At 39.9% G+C, this 19,713-nt stretch overlaps 1 protein-coding gene across 2 annotated transcripts; it reads right to left on the bottom strand.

Annotated features, from left to right (window-relative positions):
* Positions 1-2,978: 2,978 nt before the first annotated feature.
* Positions 2,979-19,691, bottom strand: NCBP3 (nuclear cap binding subunit 3). 2 transcript variants are annotated; one of them, XM_086624720.1, is made up of 13 exons: positions 19,545-19,691; positions 17,751-17,816; positions 15,985-16,090; positions 14,872-14,997; positions 12,441-12,569; positions 10,319-10,392; positions 9,298-9,406; positions 8,442-8,541; positions 8,016-8,122; positions 6,630-6,915; positions 5,691-5,848; positions 4,317-4,481; positions 2,979-3,801 (listed from the first exon to the last, which is right to left on the bottom strand). In XM_086624720.1, exons 1-13 carry the CDS (start codon positions 19,689-19,691, stop codon positions 3,566-3,568), a joined length of 1,809 nt encoding a protein of 602 aa, XP_086480846.1. In that variant the 3' UTR covers positions 2,979-3,565. The 2 variants fall into 2 exon arrangements, 1 of the variants encoding a protein (XP_086480846.1); XR_015222766.1 differs by having other exon boundaries at positions 3,765-3,801; positions 3,949-4,481; positions 19,545-19,637.
* Positions 19,692-19,713: the final 22 nt, after the last annotated feature.

Here is a 19,713-nt window from a genome sequence, read left to right as displayed (position 1 = left end):
GGTGCCCCGGCAGCCCGCGGTGCCGGTGCCGCCTCCATGGCCGCCCTGCGGGGACAAGGGCGGTCAGGCGCCACGCGGCGCCAGCGGCGGCCCCGTTTCCCCTCACCCCCTCCCCTCCCCGCATGGTCGGGCCCAGCAGGACACGGCGGACGCCACCACCGCCGGGCGGGCGGGGCCCCCCCCCCCCGAGCCCTCGAAACGATAAAGGCGCCTCGCTCCGAAAGCCGGACCTCCGCCTCCGCCTCCCCCCTGCCCGCCTTCCGCACCGCCCGGCCGGCCTCGGCGCCGCGCGGGACACTCACGTACCGTCCGCCGCGCCGCGCACGCACGGCGAAAGGGCGGGAACGCTCCCGGCGGCCGCTTATAAAGGCCTGGGACGTACCACCCCGCGGCTGGGGGGGGCGGGCCGTGCCACTGCTGCGGCGAGGCGGGGGGGGCCGGGGCGTCCGTTGTTGTTCGTGTTGCAGCAAACCTGGGTCGGTCAGTGCCATGTCAGACGCTTTCGTGGGGGTAGAGCAGCTCTTTGAATAGAAGTTGCGTTATTTTCACGTAATGCCACCTTGAACTGAAAATAGAAACGCAAAGCGACCCCCCCCCATTAAACATGTCGGCCATCATCTTAAAAAAAACCACAAAACAACACAAAAAAAAAACCACCACCACCACAACAACAACAAACCACAACAACAAAAACCCACAAGCCCTGACTTTCACCATCAATGCCACACGTTCAGAGTCGGCCTGAGGACAGCCGCACAGGCACAGAGCCTGTAGCCCCCACAACGGCTTCTTGTGCACAATGTAAGTCACCTGAACCATTTACCAAAAAACCACCTTTTAAAACAGCAAAAAACTCCCTAGAAGAAGGACTAGTGCGGTCTTATTGAGTCACCTTAAAATTCAGAACCATTTTTTCCACCCAGACATTGATCCTCCAGCAAAAGCCGAAGCTGAGCTTCCTGCGATTTTCAACGTAAGTTCATTTTAGCGAGACACACGGGTAGCACATCTCAGAACATGAATTTCTGCATCAAATTCCTTCAAGGTGATAATATCTGGGAGTTTACCGAAAGATCAAGAACACACTACCGAAGAGCAGAACAGCTGACCACCAAAAAAAAAAAAGGGGGGGACTGAGAACAAAATTCTTTATACAATCTCTCTCCAGGTCAAATAGATTTAAGTTAACCGTGCTGAGGAAAAAGCGTTCACTGAAGATTCAGTGCTCATTTTTAATTATCAAAACCCAGCAGTTCATGAAGCCAGAATTCCTCATACCAGCAAACACTTTGAGGCTTCTGTGTACATCACCAAAAAGCAAAACCAGGCAAACGATTACCAAAAAACCCTCTGCAAGTCCCTCCAACAGTGAACCTCTGGCTTTCCTGCTGCTAAGCCACCACAGCCTCATTAACATACATAACCCTCCTCCCAAACCATAAACACCACGGACCTGACTAACATGGAGGTATTTGTAAGACATATTTATGACTACCTGGAAGACAGAACTGGTGTTAATGGCTCTTTTTTATCAAATGTAAGCCTTTGCCTACCTCGCTTTTCTCGATTTCATACATCCATTAGTTCAGATCTTTCATCTCAGCTGAAAAGATTCCCTACTCCCATTCCACCCTCCACAGCAGTTAAGTCTGTCCTTTACCAGGCTCAAGTTCATGGAAACACAGTGGTTATCAGCAACATTAACAGCAGACCACAACCAAAATTTCAAGGGTTCACCACAATGCAGAAGCCTGCCTTCATGGACCAGGTGCATGATTCCTTTCTACCATCTCCTTTCAGGAAAAGGAAAGGTCATAATGGATCCACAGCAGTAATACAACACAAAGGTTTACTGCCAAAAAGACAGTGGTTAAATAAATTTTATCAGGATCTTGAGAAACGAGTACGGTATGGGTATGACTCTATTTGAAAGCTTTGAAAGCACACGTTAAAATGAATTATTACAGTCATCAGACATTGCAGTCATTTACTGTCAACAGTACTTTTATGAGACATATGTTCAATAATTAAATATAAAATCAAGGATGAGTGTCACAAAACAAAGAAATAATAGGAGGCTCAAAGCCCACTCAGTCCCCAGATTACCCTTCTAGTCACTGTACCTTTCATTTTACCTTTAATTTTACATGCTGCTATTCTTACACATCATAAAGCAATAAGAAAAGTTAATTGCAGATTCCCTGCTTTTGTGAAGCCTCAGACCTACTTCAGCTTAGTACAAAAATAGGGGGGAAAAAAAAGATATAACATTTGTTTGTTAAAAAGCAGAAAAGGGAAGAGATATGCATAGACACTGTGGACTGACAGAACCTAGGAAATAGGGCCAATGCAAACAAATTTTCAGATTATCAAAACATCGCAGACAATGTTTTTGCTACATGTTCTGTTTACCAGAATGTGATGTGCTGGCATTATTCCTTATTTAGAATTATCTGCAATCAAAATAAATGCCATAGGCAACGAGAAGAAAAAACCTGCAGTTGCACACTGATCAAACCTTTTTCCTACCTATAGAGGGTATGTGGGTAAAAAAGCTGAATGTAACAAGTCAACCATGTGCACATTCACATGTACTATACAATAAGAACATTCAAAAATATTGACATGAGACAGTGCTCCTATAGTTTTCCTTTTCTCCTTCAGTTTTTTTTATATATATATATAGTTAAACAGCACAGAGGAAAACACCACTATAGCTTTCACCGTGGCCAACAGGAAGATTCTCACAAATATAAAAATGTATGTTTTTAGATTGTTAGATTTCTTCAAAACATAATACAGATGAAATGAAAGAAATGTAATTCCTCATCGTGTAACAAAAAAAAGTTAAACCCTTGGGAATTTACATATTTCTCAAAACATCCAACTTTGCAGTCTTGCTCATCTCAATCCCTACTACAGCAGAACATGGTTATTACCAAAATAAATGAGCAGAATTCCTTGAGAGCAGTGATGCTACGGGAAATTTCACTGTACTAAAACATTTAACTTAGATTTACATTCAGTGTTTTGGAGGAAGGGAACGTCATAGTCCCTTTCTGCTTTATCCTTGCTGGCTGCCTACCCAGGAAGCATTATTGTTATTACTTCAAGAAGAAAGGAAAGGTGCTGGTAAGAGCCAGGAGGGCAAGGCAATGATGTTGATTATGAAATGCCCTGTTCTTTGGATGAACCGTGTGTCTTATTTTGTTAAAAGGCTCCACGTTAAAAATATTAAGAACAAAAAGGTCTTCTTAAAAATACAGAACATTTCTGCCTCTTCTTTTAAGTTCAAAGCTCGGGGAAAAGTGTTTTGCTAGAATTAACGAGTTTGCTGTAATAAACACATATGACGACGCCCTAACGACAGGGCTGACCACAGACTCCAGACAAACGTGATTGCTTTAGGTTTCAAGTGGTACACGCGTCTCTGTTTTGGTATAAAAGGAACAGAGATGCTTGTGGAACCTTCACGGCAGAGTCTTTGCCAGTGTCCAGCTTTCGGGCAAAGGAAATCTTGCCACGCTGCAGAGTCACCATCTTGAGGATGAGAATGTAAAAACAATCATGACTCAGTGTCGGATCCAGAACTGCTTTCTCGGCTGATTTCAATTTGTAGAGATGGTAAATTATCCAGTCGACTCTTTTTTTGCCGAGACTGTTCTTTTTCCTTAATGAGAGCACCCCAAACTCGCTGAAGCTCTGAATCATCTTCCTCTGGAGATGCCACAGAGTTTTCAGGTTTATCTGAAGTCTTTTCTTGTGTCTTCGGAGCAGACCCTAATCGGGTCCATAAATTACCTGATCAGATGAAAAATAAACATTTTTTAAACAAAGACAGAACTAAGAGGAATTCTGGAGAAAGCCTGAGGAGCTGAGTCTTAAATTCACTGCATCTTTTTAAACTCCTGGTACTCCCCCACCTTAACGTTTTGGCATGGAACTTACTATGCTGTGAAGCAGTAGCTGACATTAAAACACGGGAGGCTCAGTGCAGTCTCGTTCAGTGTTTCCCATTTGCAGAGAATGCTACACACAGCTCTGAAGTGCCACTGTATTCATTACACTTGTTTTAGTGCCCCGTTTTGACCAGTTTTGAAGTAGTCCTCTACTTTTAAGCATACCTATATAAAAATACTGCTCATAAAAACATTCAGCTCAACCATGTATTTAGATTTCAAAGCTCTAAACAAGCATTTGCTAATTAATCTTTTATTTTACTCAGCTGAACATACTTCATGATTTTCTGCTGAAATTTCTCTTATACTCTAAAATCAAACGGATTGCAGTTATTACATTCTCTCCATAAAACTAACCTGATTTCTTCTCTCTGGTGTCAGAGTAGAGGCCTTTCACATCTTGTTTGGGGATTCCTAACCGGCTATGTACATCTGATATTGGTTCTCGACGAGGAGCAGAGGTACTACTTGGAGGTTTAGTTTCTGGTGAATGTGGTCTTTTTCCCAGTCTTTGCCGCACATCTAGGGATATTTTCAGTGATTAAAATGAGAAAAATCACGATGCACTTAACGTTAGTTCTGCCAGCTCATTTTATGCTCGTTGCACAACTTGAAGAACTTAAAACTAGACAGATTCTCTGGTTTTATTTTTTCTGTAGTCTTTTCGTTACGTCTTTCAAACTCAGATTTCAATCCTGGCAGTGTCTGCAATGAAATTCATCCAGATTCATTTTTCCTGGGTTTTTTGGCAATAAATTTGACATTTAATGTTTTCGGGTTGTGCTGTGTCCTGAAGATGGAAAAAGTAAGTTGTTCCATGGCTTGCTACATTTCTGTTTCAGCAGCACAGCATGTTATGTATCCAGCATGAGGTATGCTGATATAAAAATCGGTATGCCTTCAGTGATTCTTTTTGGACAACAGATACCTTGCTTTAGAATTCTAACACTGCTTTATGTTTTACAGAATGAAATGAAAAACAGAATCTAAGAATGCTAAATATATTGATACTTAACCCATGATGTGAGTCTTACATTCTAAAGTTTGTTTGCTTTAGGTAGATATTCCCAGTCTTAAAGAAGGTCCAAACAAAAACATAAGGGCAAAGGAAGTTACAGGATTTATGTGCCTACTTGTCAGAGCCCCAGAATGTGCAGGAGGGGTAAAATATACAAACATAACTTCTAAATTACATGATACAAAAGAATGTCTTTCAGTCAGATAATCCTCTGGACACTAGGTACGTCAGAAGTAACTGAAATTACACATACCTGAGTCAAAAAAGCAAGTCAATTAAGCCCAAAAATAAACCCTGCCAATTGAAAAATACAACTATATTCATGTAATACACGTTATTTCATCTAAATAGCTAGTGTTTCATGTTTCATTTTGTACATGAGCCTCCCCAATGCGTTATGTTTCTCAGAGTAGCACAGAGTCGCTGCCTCAACGAGTGAGCAAATCAAAAAGGACAAAGTGGAGGGAAATAGACACAAGCAAAGAAAACAGATAAAAAGAAACATCATTCTTTCACTCAAATGCACTTCATTTTACCCCAAAGCAATCCCCAACTCAAACTCTTAGTGAGGAAAAATTAGCTGTATGAACACACAAACTGCTGCTGAGCAGAATTCCCTCTGGTTTGTAAGTTGTAGTGGAGCACAGATGTGAAATGAATCTGTTTTAATAATCCAGTCGCAATTCTGCCTAACAAGAAGAGCTTAAAATTACCTGATTTTACAGCACTGTTTGGCTGGCGTGGCCCAGTATTATTCTGACGTTTTTCTTCTAACAGTAGTCTTACATCTGCAACTTTCTCCGATGATCCTTTACTGCCAATCCGATTCTTGATGTTACTGGTGGCTATGCTATCTGCTCGCATAGAATTCCTAAATACAATAAATTTAACGTCCCTTAAATGAAATTAAATCCAGTATAGTCTTAAGTCTTCTTGTATGTAAAATTACACCATAGAAAACAGTAATATCAGGATTTCTCTACTGAGCAACAGAGATAAAAACATTACTCAGAAGAGCATGTATTCCAGTCAGAGTCCTAAGTTTAGCAATAATCACATGAATACCTCAGTATCCATTTCAAGGCTGGTATTGAGTTTGTCTCCTTAAGGCTGTGCCTCTGGATCAAAATTCAGAGCAGATAAGCAATCTCAAAATTTCTGAAAGGTTTGACGTTATAATGAAGTATAATTGTTCTACCAAAGGGACGCACGTTAAAGTTATTTTAGGAATCTACAATCCATGCAATTTTGGTTAATATGCCCATAATGAACATAAATTCCTTTTCGTCACATCACCTAGGCATTACTCTTCCTTCTAAGAAAAGAGGAAGGAGTAAAGGAAAAAGAGAAAGCGGAGCTATTTCTCCCTGGCCTAGCTATGAAATGCAAGAAGTTAGTTGTGCTTGCTTGCCTAAATTTCTATGGATTCCACTTTGGGCTCCATTATTATCAATCAGCAGGGTTACAGAAACCTGCAAAGGAAGCTGTATTTGTGTACAGGCTGCATTGTAATTAAAAGCCTGTATCACTGTTTTCTGTATTTTACATTTCTTTTTAAAATATTTACTACAAAGCTATGTTGACAGCTCTGCCACTAATTAAAATTCAGAATGCCTTTTCACAGATACTTTTAAAGAGTAAGAAACTTTTACCTAATATTTTTCAGTTGTGATTCCACCTCGTCTGCATACATTGTCATTTTCATGCTCTTTTTGGGAGAGGGTGTTGAAATCATTTTCAGTTCAAGGTCATAGTCCATTTCATCAGAATCAGATGCACTAGCACTCGACCGCCTTGCTGCACTGCGGTCTCGGGACTGTTTGAAAGCTTGCAGTTCATCACGGTACTCTACCACAACTCTGTCATCTTCATCCATATCCTGATCTTCTTCCTCCTCTTCTTCTTCCTCAATAGGCTCCTCAGGAACATTTACTAAGCCTGTATCAAAACAAATTGATTCTGATAAACTGAGTTTTATCATTCATATAAGGTACCTTAAAATCAAGGCAAACAAACAAAATAAATCACTGTAATTAATGATCCAGTACAAATGAGTCTTTGTAGTTCTCTAAGGCTAAAGGGAGAGAATATTTTGCAAAATATTCTAAGTAGATTCCATATTACAGAATAGCCTGAGCAGAAGAAATCGCCACAGGAGAAAAAGTGTCCGTGGTGCTCCCTCGCTCAGAAGCCTGCTCAAGCACAAAGCTGGGCTGACTACATGAAGTACAACTGCCTCTTGTAGCAGGTGTGGTTCATACTTCCTGAACTAAGCACAACAATTTCCATCGTCTCGCAGGGCTTAATGTGGTAACTGCTGGCTCCACGATAATCCTTTCAAGTCCTGAGAGCAGTAATGCCAAAAAGAACACACGGATCATTAGCACGAATTTATCACATACACTGATTTAAATATAAATCAACAACTTAAAATTGAGTCATCAGCAGTGTGCAAGGATCTTTTCAAAAACCAGTACATGATCAACATGCAAAATCTCCCATGAGATTTGATAAATCTACAGCTGTATTTTTAACAGGCCATTCATATGGAAGTTTGACATTTGTCCAGCATCAAAGATTTTTACAGCAATTATTTTTCTAATGCACACCTCCCACCTTAGGGAGCAGATGAAGGCATTCAAACCTAATTAACAATTTTCTAACCTTTCTTGTTCTACATCTAACTGTTGCTTTGTCACAGAACAGAAGAATTGACACAGCAAGAATTGCCAAGAATTTTAAAGAAGTTATCCCTTCTTTTTGCCCTTGATGCTATAGCTTCCATGTCTGAAATTTGTAAAGGAAAAAAACATCACATAAAAAGTAACAGCTATTTTGGTAACCCAGTGAGCAGCGTGAAGTTTCTGCCTGAGTTGTTCCCTGCAAATTCTTAAAAAACATGTTTCAGTTACAGACATGTTTTAAAAGTACACTTCCATTTCACACACATCGGGGGATTGTATAAGGCATTAACGTCCTCTCCATCCTGCCACTTCCCAGTTGTGTTCTCACAGGGACGACATACTGGCATCCATTACCTGAATGACGATGTTTGTACGGAGGAGTCAAGCCAACATCATCCCCAATAAGTGTCCTTTTCTTTATCACATCCCGGTGAATTCGACGGGAATGGTACCTTCGTTTCCTGAAACACCACAGAAAGGATTACGTTCCTGTCACAGGAAAGGCATAACAAATGAGCCAGATCCAGTCCTGGATTAAGCATATGCAACGATCACTCACTTTAATAGCAGACACACATTTATGTCACAGATCTGTTCTGAATGTTTTGAATATAAACATTCTTTATTTCATGAGAAAACACCCTCCTTGCAAATTCATGGTCACATTGCAAAAACATTATTTACATAAGCTGAATAGAAAGAAAATGCACAAATTAAAATAGTTTTAGACTATCTTGTCCAATTACCTGTAACGTTCCAACTCCTTTATCCGGTACTTACCAGGAATTGCTAAGAATCCCCTTCATGCCTCCATAATTTGGATTGCCGTATTTCATGTAATACTGGCTTCGCCTTGCAGCTCCCAGCTCTTTTTTGTCATCTGCAAAAAACATAAATTAAAGGAATATTGCCCTCTTAGAATATTTCTTACAAGACTAGCATAAATAACCATCCAGCCAAAGACACAGAGAGTGCGAGTAAGACTGAACACGCCTTACAGATCAGCATTACTTCAATCTTCTTCATGAAGGATACGATTTTGCTGACACCTCTGAAATTTCTCCTACCATCACAGTTTTATTTGTGTTTAGAAATTTAATTCTAGGGAGATCAAGTTTCTACATATCAGCTTAACCGAGCACTACATCCCACTGCAACTGCTGGAGGTTATACTTACCTTATCTATGAACTTTCTTTTCTTTAGGGATTCACTACCCACATGGTCCAGAAATTATATGGATTTTAATTTTACCCATAAATACCATTTAATATCTCAACTGTATTTAGCAATAATTTCCACTCATACCTCATCAGCATCTCAAACAATTTTCATATTTACAAAATGTGAAATTTAACTCTGTGGAGAAGGGCATCATAAAACCTATTCTATGGCATTGGAGAGAATGTCCTGAGCCCCAGATAAATTTTTTTACGTCCATTAATTTTCATACAACTTGAACTGGTTTTAATTCACACATTAAGTGTGGATTTACTGCAAAATCTTAATACCTAATGATTAGTAAAAAATCTTAACAATTTTGCAAATAAAAATTAGGTACTTCGTGTCCTTAATTAGTCAACAAATAAAACTACAACAAGCAATTAATTCATTACACTTGTTAAGCCGTTCATTTACCTTTAGTAGCAAATCTCATGAATAGCTTGTTTCCTTTAGCCAGTTTATTGGCTGGGCGAAGATCATTACGCAGGAGAGAATCCTCTTCTACCTGGGAGAGGGCATCCAACTTTGGGGGGCAAAAAAGGTATTTTGGAGTCAAAAATACACTTACTGTTGAACAAAAGTGGACTGCTTACAGAGAAGCAATCGACTGATTATTAAGAAAGTTACTTTTCAAATTATGTTCAAATGAACCCTGCTTTTTTTCTTGTCAAACTACTGTGAATTTTTAATGTATTAATTTGCCCTAAAGATTTAAAATATTTCCTTTTCTTCCTTCATAACATTATCTCAGATCATTAAATCCAATAATTTCCAAATGACACTACACTACTGACTGAAATGAAAGAAGTAAAAAGCACATCTTTGACACTGAAAAACAACTATTGAAATTTTTTTGCTCGTTTCATATCTAAACAGCTTTACTAATAGGTTCTCATGTCCTCACACAATGACTGAAAGGCACTTTTAAAAGATTTTTATCTGCTTTATAGAAACTGAAATCAGACTTCCATGATGTATGACTGTTCACTGAGCCATTCCTAAAGAAAAACTAATCACATCTATTATATATTGAGCCAGTGAAGATTAAATTACTTACAAAACATCAATGCATATGCTGATTCCCACACATATCTATGGACAGCCTAAACCCTGCTTGTCTCCAAGCACTGCCTTCATTCTGAGAGGCCACTGCCTTCCATTAATGGTCTTTCATTGCTCCTCTCAGCAGAAAAGAGCAGCCAGTCTAGCTCTTACATGGATGCTCTATCACTCTTCAAAATCTACTTTCACAAAACACTTACACAGCTATTCTCACCAACAGCACACCTGCAATTCCTGCCATTTCCCCATCTAATTTGCTTTAATTAAATTGTGAATTGCAAATAGATACGGTTAAATGATAATATTATGAAGACTTTACACCAGTCAGAGCAAAACTTCCATAACAGTGTTTTCAGTCTCCTTCTGTACTGACCTCAACGTCACTTGGATTGTCATCCTCAACCTCGCCTTCTTCTGTCTCATCATCAGAGCTTTCCTCTTGCTTTTCTAAGAAGGAAAATAATTGGGGAAAAAAAAATAACCTCCATTTTAGTGTCAGTCACATTTGATTATTACCTACACTCTCTGAAACCAAACTGAAGGTGTTATTCTTCCTTCTGTGCAGCCTAGTGAATAATCAAACCAGTAAATGTCTACAGAAATTTTAAGCACACACGAGCACAGCCTAATATTAACTAGACAGCCCCTGTGCACATAACTGCCTGCAGCAGCACACATGGATTATTAATTTAATTATTTGAAAGCAAATGAAATTGCACTGCATTTCAGGGGATGACAGAGATCAGCAAGGCCAAGACTGTAAAAGGCATATAAAAGCCTATTTCTTTCTGCCTCTCTAAAATGCTGCAAGTATCTGCAAGTATCCAATGCTAACGATGTAAAACGTGTTATTATTCAAAAGCTTAGATCATTCACAATGATCTCAAAGTACTTCATAGACATGACTAAAAAAACCACCACCTTTTATATTTCAGAGTTCCTCATCTTAATCTCACCCAACAATAGACTTGAAAACTTAAAATAGAGAGCAGTAGCTGTTCAAAAGATCCTGAAAGTACACCCAAGTTCGAAGAAAAGAGTAAAGCACAATTAACCAAATTGAAACTCAAGAGAGAATTTAGGTAAACAAATGAGCCAAATTCAAACCTGACTAATTAGTTCTATCAGGGACAGCACTCACACACTTTTTCCTCCCCCAAATGATAACCTTCTCACACTTCTCACAGTAAAGACTAGTCTCTTGCTTCCCTAAATGCCCGAATAGCCCTCAAATTCCTGTCTGAAAAAAGAACACAATGAAGCCAGATTACTCCAGTGTATCTGTTCGTCTCACACCTTAAGATGTCACTGAACAGTTTGTACTTTATCTAATATCCCACTTTTCCAGATGAACAGGAGCAATTTACATGACTGTTTTTATTTTGAGATGTGATGCAATGATGATGTAATATGTAATTTGTAGCCAACGAGATTAAACGCGTGTATTTATGCTCCATTTAACAAGACAGTCACTAATCTCCAAAAACTTCGTAACAAGTCTTACTTGAAGCATTATCAACATTTGCCCCAAAATTAAAGTCACATGGATGGTTGAGGAGCCACTGTATTGTGGAGAAAAGCAACAAGAAGAAAAGGGGATGAGTTAGAAGGATTCACAAGTTTAACAAAGCCCTAAACCCCAACATTTCTAGAACAGCTTTTGGTAGCGCTGTGAATTTCTAACAGAGAGATTGGCTACTTGCATTTTGTTTGTATAGCATGTTTAAGCAAAATCTATAGAAGTGTTAATAAATACAACTCTCTCTTCGCTTTGTACTGTGTGGTACAGCACTTTGAATCACAGCAATTTATCACATCAGCCTAAGAGCAAAACAGTTCTCAAGTAGCAAAAGCCTGATTTGTAATTTACACCCATAGAAGTGAAATAAGTTTACAATTAAGGCATTCAGGTACCGGATTTATCACAACATTACAATGTGCGCTGGCTGCTTTGCTCTTTTATAACTGACCTTTCAGTGTGCTGCTGTCTTGAAAGTGTAACAGCCAAATTTAGAGATGATATCCACAGTGGTGAAGTGAGACACTGTCACATCAGTGTGAACCATACACTTAAAGTTTGATAGTGGTGTACCAAGAAAGGAATCAACTGCTATTTCAAAAATACTGCATCTTCTTACACCTGCTTTTCTACTCTTATAATCCATCCTTTTGCTGCCTTTGTACACACATCACACAGACCTATTTCTGTGCAACATGTACCACTATAAATACCAAATCTGAATATGACTCTGCATCTAACGTGTTCAGTATCGACTGAATTACTGCTTTTGGTCTAGCTCCAACCCACCTTTTAAGAAGCAGCTTCTTCAAAAGGTTTCCAAGATGAAAGCCTTTTTTAAAGTGGCAGAATACATTTACCTGAAACTATATGATAGAAGCTCCTTCAGTAATTTAGATTATGCAGTACCCAAGAACAAGTTTAAAGTTTCATTGATTTAACTGGATGATGTCTAGATACGTGTATCTCAATCTACCTTTCTTGTTTCTTTCAGTTGTCTTCTCTTCATTGTTTTCTCTACTTTTTGTTCTCTCCTGATCAGGCAAGGAACTCATATTTATTAGAGCCCGTGTTGCTGTTACTTCATCAAGCCAGACCACGTTACCTATGACATATATAAACAAACACACACACAAAAACAAAATGCAGTTTGTATGATCAGTCACATACGTTGCCTTACTGGAGGGAAATGACTAAAAAAAGCTCAGAAACATTCTTATAAAGTGACATGACAAAAAAAGTAATCAGATACACCTCTTGCAGGGAAAGTCATATTCTTTAAAACACTTGGTAAGCCAGAGGACACACAGCTTTCATCGCGTTACCAAAAAACATACACAACTACTGATCAAAATGAAAATCACTGAAATGCACAGCCATGTATATTGGAGACTGCTTCCTGAGCACAGCAAATGAGGATACTGAACCAGGGTCAGTGTATTTCATGAACGTGTTAGCACACGAATGTGATTAAAGAGAAAAAAAGAAGAAAGCAGCCTTGATTTTTTTCCCCCCCTTTCACAATTTAATAGAACCTTGGACCTTTTTGCAGAATTCTGTTAATCTTTTCCAAAAAGCAGGAAAATAGGAGAGGCTGCTCAAGCACACATAGTGTACACAGGTTAACAATATGATTTAGTACATGCCTCAAGTATCAGCAGACAGGACTAAAACATAACGTATTACACCAATTAAAATCAATTTCTGCATCTGTAAAATGCAAGAGCTAAAACTGCTTAGAAACAGGTTTTGAACAAAAGCTTTCTGCACTGATGCAGTCAGTGCAAATACAGCAACAAATGTCATTTAAGCAGAGTGTATTCAGACATCGAGAAAACTACAGTGTCCCAAAATAAAAGATTCTTTCTTAAATTACCTGAACAGACAAGATTTACAAGGTGAAGAACACCCAGATATTAACTTCAATGACTGGCTAATAGCTCGTCATTTATGCATACCTACCTACTCTTCACATCTCCAAATTTTCAAAGCCTTTATCATTTTATGTCCATCAGTTTGAAACACAGAACACTGAATTTCTAAATTCACCTTTGCACTAAGACACCTTGAGATGTAATCCAGTTGGGAATGTTAAAGTTTTTACCATGCTGTGACAAATTTATGCTGAAAAGACAATCCTTTTTCTTGGAATTTTCACCAAGTGTAATTGACATGCTAACTCAGCTACAGTAGGAAAATTAATCACTAAAAAAGATGTAGTTTAAACTACAACGGGGTAAAGCACTGTTACGACTCCGAAGCCTGCATTTTTGCACTGCAAGTTCACTCTGGTTCCATGCTAAATTCACTCATGTAACATTTAAGAAAAAGGACAATCAGACAATCTTAGACATGCAGCCTTAGACACACAAGTTAGGCTGTGCAGTTGCTAGCTTATGCAACACCACAGGTTCATCTAGCAGCTCTTCACTGCAACTGTCAACCCAGGGCTCATTGTTTCAAAATTTCTGTCAGCTTGCGGCAGTACATCGAGCCATCATGACAGTGACTGTGTCACATCACACAGTGACTTCAAGGTTAACAATATTTTGTAGCACACCCCATCTTTTGTCTTGCCCTGGACCGTAATCCCTTCAGCATCATTCCAGGGAACCACGCTACTCTCAGGTCTTAGCCATACTAGTCAATAAACCAGCTTCCAGCAATCCCATTCCAACTGGAAAATCTGCACTGGCTCCTACTTCTTTTGCTATGATTTCAGTTACAGGATTTCTAGCCATATGACAATCTCAGAGCCTACCAGTTCCATGATCCAGCACCCAACTGTAGCAAACAGCTCTTGTACACTCCCTAGTATCACTGAGGAAAGCATGACTGTTGACAGCCTTATCTCCTTCTGGCAATCTCACGGCACGCTTACTCCCCGAAACAGCCCTTGCAACGTGAATTTACATTCCTTTTCCAATCTGTGTAAATCACACCCAGCTGCTACCTTCTTCCACCCACTAATTCCTCCTTGCGAACGCGCTAAACACAGCAACAGGTCTGCTCTTTCAGGGCACAAAACTGTACCAACCTGCCTAACTGCACACAGCTCCACAGCCCGCTGTCAGAACGTCACCTTCTGTGACACTCACGAGCAGGTATACTATTTATGTCAAGATGGAAGCAGGACAAAATTTTAGACCGTTTTTTTTTTCCCCACTTAGAGACCTGCAAGTTATTCTGTGCTATCTCTTTTCATTAACAAATACTCAAACAGATAGTGGGTTTGATTTTCACCATATGCTATTAATTCTTTCCTTCTAAATCTCTTTTGACTAAGGGAAGTGACAGGGAAACCAAGAGAGACAAAGATCAGTGACTTTGAAAGCCATCAAACATCGGAAGTACAGTTACGAACGATATTAAAAAAGAGAATTAGACAAAAGACTCCATTTACTTACATGATGTATCATCTAACCACTCAATATGAGCAGGAGGATACTCCTTGAAATAGGCAAAGATGTCCTGTGTACTCATCTCATCCACCCCACAAATGTAAATTGTATCCAATCTCACTTTAGGAATTGCTGCAAGGAGGAAGAGATACAAAATTGGTACTTATTTCTACAGAGCAAGCTTTTATATTAGTGACATGTGGGTTTATAAAGTAAACGTTTTAATAACCTAAAGGGAAGCTAATTAAAGCAACATATGACGTCTACCATTCTAAAACACCATAACTAGAATTATTATTCCACAATGGAAAACTTTTAATAAATTGAGAATTAAAAAGATGTAATGTTACAAGCATTGGTACATGCAGGTACTGCATAGCAATCAAATTGTATGGATTTTTTTTTTTTTTTTTTAAATGCTGCCAAAGTGCTACCACTAAGTACTAAAGAGACAGAATACTCATGAGGTCTGTGACCAGGACACGTGTACAAAGCACTTCCACATCTGAAGGAGAGCTGTTTTACAGGCCATGGCTTAGTGGGTCCAAGCTGCCAGTTGGAAAAAAAGCCTTGAGAACTAACTGGATGCCCAAAGTGCCAACCTGTTGTGCACGCATCTCCTGGCTCATCTGCTTATATTCCAACATGTCCAGCTCACCATCGAAGAGCACATGCGCCATCAGTCCAGCTCCACTGTGCATACAGCACGGAATCTGATCTCACTGTGCGTGAGACACAGAGTCCTCCACTCCTACACAAACACTGACCAAAGTCTGTTTTTTTCCAAAGAAACTAAAGACTCTTAAAGCAGCACTGATCCAGGAGATGAATCTTGGACATGTAGCACTAGGTGCCATTGCCAAACAGTAAACAAGGCACACACAAATGTCGTCTTCTTTCTGGGGTTTGTAAAACAAGGAGCAAAATGATAACTGTCAAGTAGTGTAAAAAGTAATGAAATTAAAATAAAAATGTGAAAAGAAACGAAGTGATTTCTTTTGGCAATGATCTGGGAAAACCTCTGGGGAAGCAGGAAATACTATAAGATAAACCAAGTAAAGGAACTGTGAGGAAGTAAACCAAGGGATCTTTTCTCCTGACTGTTGGATAACTTTGTACCTTTCTTCATCATGTCCCGATCCAGCGCCACATTCCTTTGGGCGAGATTCACTTCAGCTCGAAAATGAAAGCGTTTTGCTCTTTGTTCCTTTTTCTCAATTGCTTCCTGCAAAATGCAAAACAATTCAGTCGAAACAGGAATCACAGCAGCATTCCCAGCAAGTTGCACTGAAGGACCAGATATTTAAAATAAAATCTACCAGACAGCAACAATCTATATTAATAATTCTATTAATACTGAAGAGACCTGTAAGTTTTGGAATGTAGAAATAATTAACCAAAACGTTTCTGTGACATATCATAGTTTTAATGTAAGTCTGGCAACAAAATGGGAATCAAAATGCGTGGAAAACAAGCAGCCTTGGACAACACTCAGACTCCATGATGAAACAGTAACATTATCTCTTCCTTCCTAACAAACATAGAGAGGCTGTGCTTGAAAAAAATCTCTCTTAAAACGAGCATTCTCACTACATGGAAAACTTGTCTTTTAGATTATAGAGCTTTTTCTCCATCTGTTTTTTAAATATATACAAAAACATAAACTTGTCTCTCTGAGCATGAATTTAACAGCACTCGCTGGAGTGCTGACTATAGAGATCTTATTTAGACCAGCAATTCCAGCTGCTTTTAAGTAGCTCATGAGCAGCAGCTTATGTGGGTCTCGTGCAATTTCTGAAACTGACTGAGAAGCTCCTTATTCCACAGAATTTGTCAGGAAGTATTACAGATTTTTGGACCTTACTAAGCAAAGTTTGGTTCCAAAATTTGGAACACAAACTGTAATTAAAAACACCTGCCACCAATGATATCCAAATAAACATGGGCTCTTTATTAGTTTTTAAAGATTGCCAAAACATCTTTGACCAGATTTCTTAAAGTTTTTCAGAGCTGCATCATTAAAGAACATCACAAAAGACGACGGCTTTCTCCTGACTAGGGGAACTTCAAATTATTTACCCAATTACAATAAACACAAGCAAGATATTGAAGCCCAAAAGCTGATTTTCAGTCTTCATCTGGAATCCTTTTTGTACTCTTTGACAAGCACAATCTTCTGAGCTTCACTAACACCGAAGAGGAATACGTATGCTTTGTCAACACACTGTTGTGGTGGGGATTCACATTTGTTAGAACATGTAAAAGTGTATCGGCCCTATAAGGTATGTGACTAAATGCTTTTTCTCCACGATCAGATGCTAGAGGTAGCGGTCAACTGTACAATACGAAACAACAGCCGATTCACCATTAAATGTACAAAGACAAGCTGTAGAATTAACTTCCACAAAATTATGTAACTTCAAGTTATTTCAATGCAACAGTTGTTCATATTCTTCAAACTACACCTTAAATAATTAAACAAGATGCCCTTGGAAGATACAAGGCAATGAAATTAGATTTTCCTGCCAAGCACTTGTTTTTCCTTGTTGCTCACCTAAGAGGAAAAAACTCAGCTGACTTGTCTCAAAGGGCTCTGTTTTGTAATATCGAGTGGTACCAAGGGAATTTCCATAGAAACAGTTTCAGGTTTTGGCACACAAACTTTTGTAACTTAAAAACTCTAATTCTCACAGTTTACAAGATATATCAGCTCCTGCTGCAGGCCACAACCAATGAAAGGAGAATTCCCCAGTTGTCGACAGATGTCAGCTACCTGACCATGAGGCTAAGCTTCTGTGCAAGCCTGGGAAGAAATAAATGAAATGGTTCCTCCTACCCAGTAGCAATAATTAGAACACGTTGAAGAATCGTAACACAAAAATTACCTTCGATGTTACATCTATTCCAGTAATGAAACTTCCAGCTTTGTTTTCATATCTCCTACTAGTGTCCTGAAACAAAACAAAATCTCAATGAACACTGAAAGCAACATACTCACTGTGCTGAAAAGAAACCCTGGCCATTTCTACAAGAAATGCATTGTCTTTTCCTTGATCCTTACTCCAGGCTGCATCCCTAGATAGACAGGTACGCAGCAATAACTCTCACTGATGTCAGTGAAAGTGAAAGGGCACGAACTGAATCAAACTTTCTTTACTGTAACGATTTTTTCCTTTGGTAAAATTTAATTTCTGCGCTGCTACAGTTTTTACTTCCCCTCTCTCTCTCGGCAATACAGAGGAAGTCATCAAACACCTTTCCTAACTAAAATTTCCACAACTTTGGTTTAGGGTATAATTTCCTTGTAAAACATGAACCCATTTAACAGTTATATCTGACTCCAACGTGTCAATTTGCAACTGTTAGTCTCAACAGTCACAACACCAAGCCACATCCACAACTAAACAACTCATTTTTACCCTTATTCCTATCAATATTTCAAAGTCAACCTCCGAATACCAGCAAGATGAAGCATAATTATTTTGATACAACTGTACTAAAAAGCAGTAAAAATGGAAAATGATTTGGAAAAAAAAAAAACCCACATTACAAGTTTCGTTTTCATCAATCAGGACTGCTGAATTCACAAGACTGCACTCAACCACACTTATCCTGGACCAATGACCCAATTCCATCCCTGCCATGGTTTGCATATGTAAAAATGGCACCTCTTCATTCTGGCACCCTCAGGACCATCACCTGGCAAAAGTCTGGAGCTGGAAGAACACATCTTGCCTTCTCTAGGGATAAACATGTTGTTTATACTTGTGCTGCAATAATTATTCTAGCTAAAGGACTTTTTTCTAGAAAGCAGGCCAGCCTCAGTTTAGAAATACCAGAGTACACACAATCTAACTGTCTTTCTTAGCAACAGCACCAACGTTTCTCTAAAGCTGCCAAATGTTTAGAGTTATTAAAAAGAAAAATAAAAGCAAAATAAGCATGATTTTTCAAGTGAAAGACCCCCCCACTGTCTAAGGTTGACTCATGGACCACAAAGAAGTACAGTAGGGTGCTGTCTTAGGCCACGTATTTGGTAGAAGCTCAAGCATGTTGGTAAATCAGCTAATTAGAGATTAGTTTCTGAAATACTTTCCACAGAAGCTTTAAGAGCAAAAGACTACTTAGGAGGTTAGAAGAACTCCGACCTGCTTTCATGTATTAAACCTGATCCTACTAAAACTTGTAGAAGACCAATCAGCAAAAATGAAAAAGGGGGAAGAAATAAAAAGGAAACCCTCAAAAGCCACTCATGAGAGCCCACATTCCCAGTGCCTCCAACTCAGCTCTCCCACTCACCCCACTGCTCCCTACTCTAGGCATTCCCTCCTTTCACACTCTCCCACCCACAACCTTCCTCTACAGGTCACCACTACCCCCCAAATCCTCTTCTCCCCCATCTCCTTTATTCCCTTCGTTCCCAGGCACATCCTGCCGCTGCCTTTTACGTCTTTTTCCCCCACTCCCCTCACACAGCCCTAAGCCCCCTCGTGCCCCGCTCCCGCCACCTTCGGCCCATTCCCAGCACGCTCCCTCTTCCCCGTGTGGCCCCTTTTCCCAGGAACGTACCCCTAAACGCCCTTACAGACCCCCGCCCCACCACCCTCAGCCCCTCTTCGTACGCTGCCGCCCCCCGGGAGCTGCTCCCTCCTCCGGCCCCCCGGCCCGTGACCCCTCACCGGCACGAGCTCCCGGAGCGAGCGCCTCACAGGGATGGTCTCCAGCTCGCCCTCTTCCACCTCCATAGGCTCAGGCTCCGGACCGCGAGACTCCGCCGCCGTCGCCTCCGCCTTCACCGAGATCCGCAGGCCCCGCACCGCCGCCATAGCTCCGCCAGGCCCGCCCTCC

Source organism: Tauraco erythrolophus, chromosome 21 (genome assembly GCF_009769465.1).
Source record: "Tauraco erythrolophus isolate bTauEry1 chromosome 21, bTauEry1.pri, whole genome shotgun sequence".
In the NCBI taxonomy this organism is placed as follows: Eukaryota; Metazoa; Chordata; class Aves; order Musophagiformes; family Musophagidae; genus Tauraco; species Tauraco erythrolophus.
Note: the sequence above shows the minus strand (reverse complement) of the source record. Positions and strands in the feature narration are given on the sequence as shown.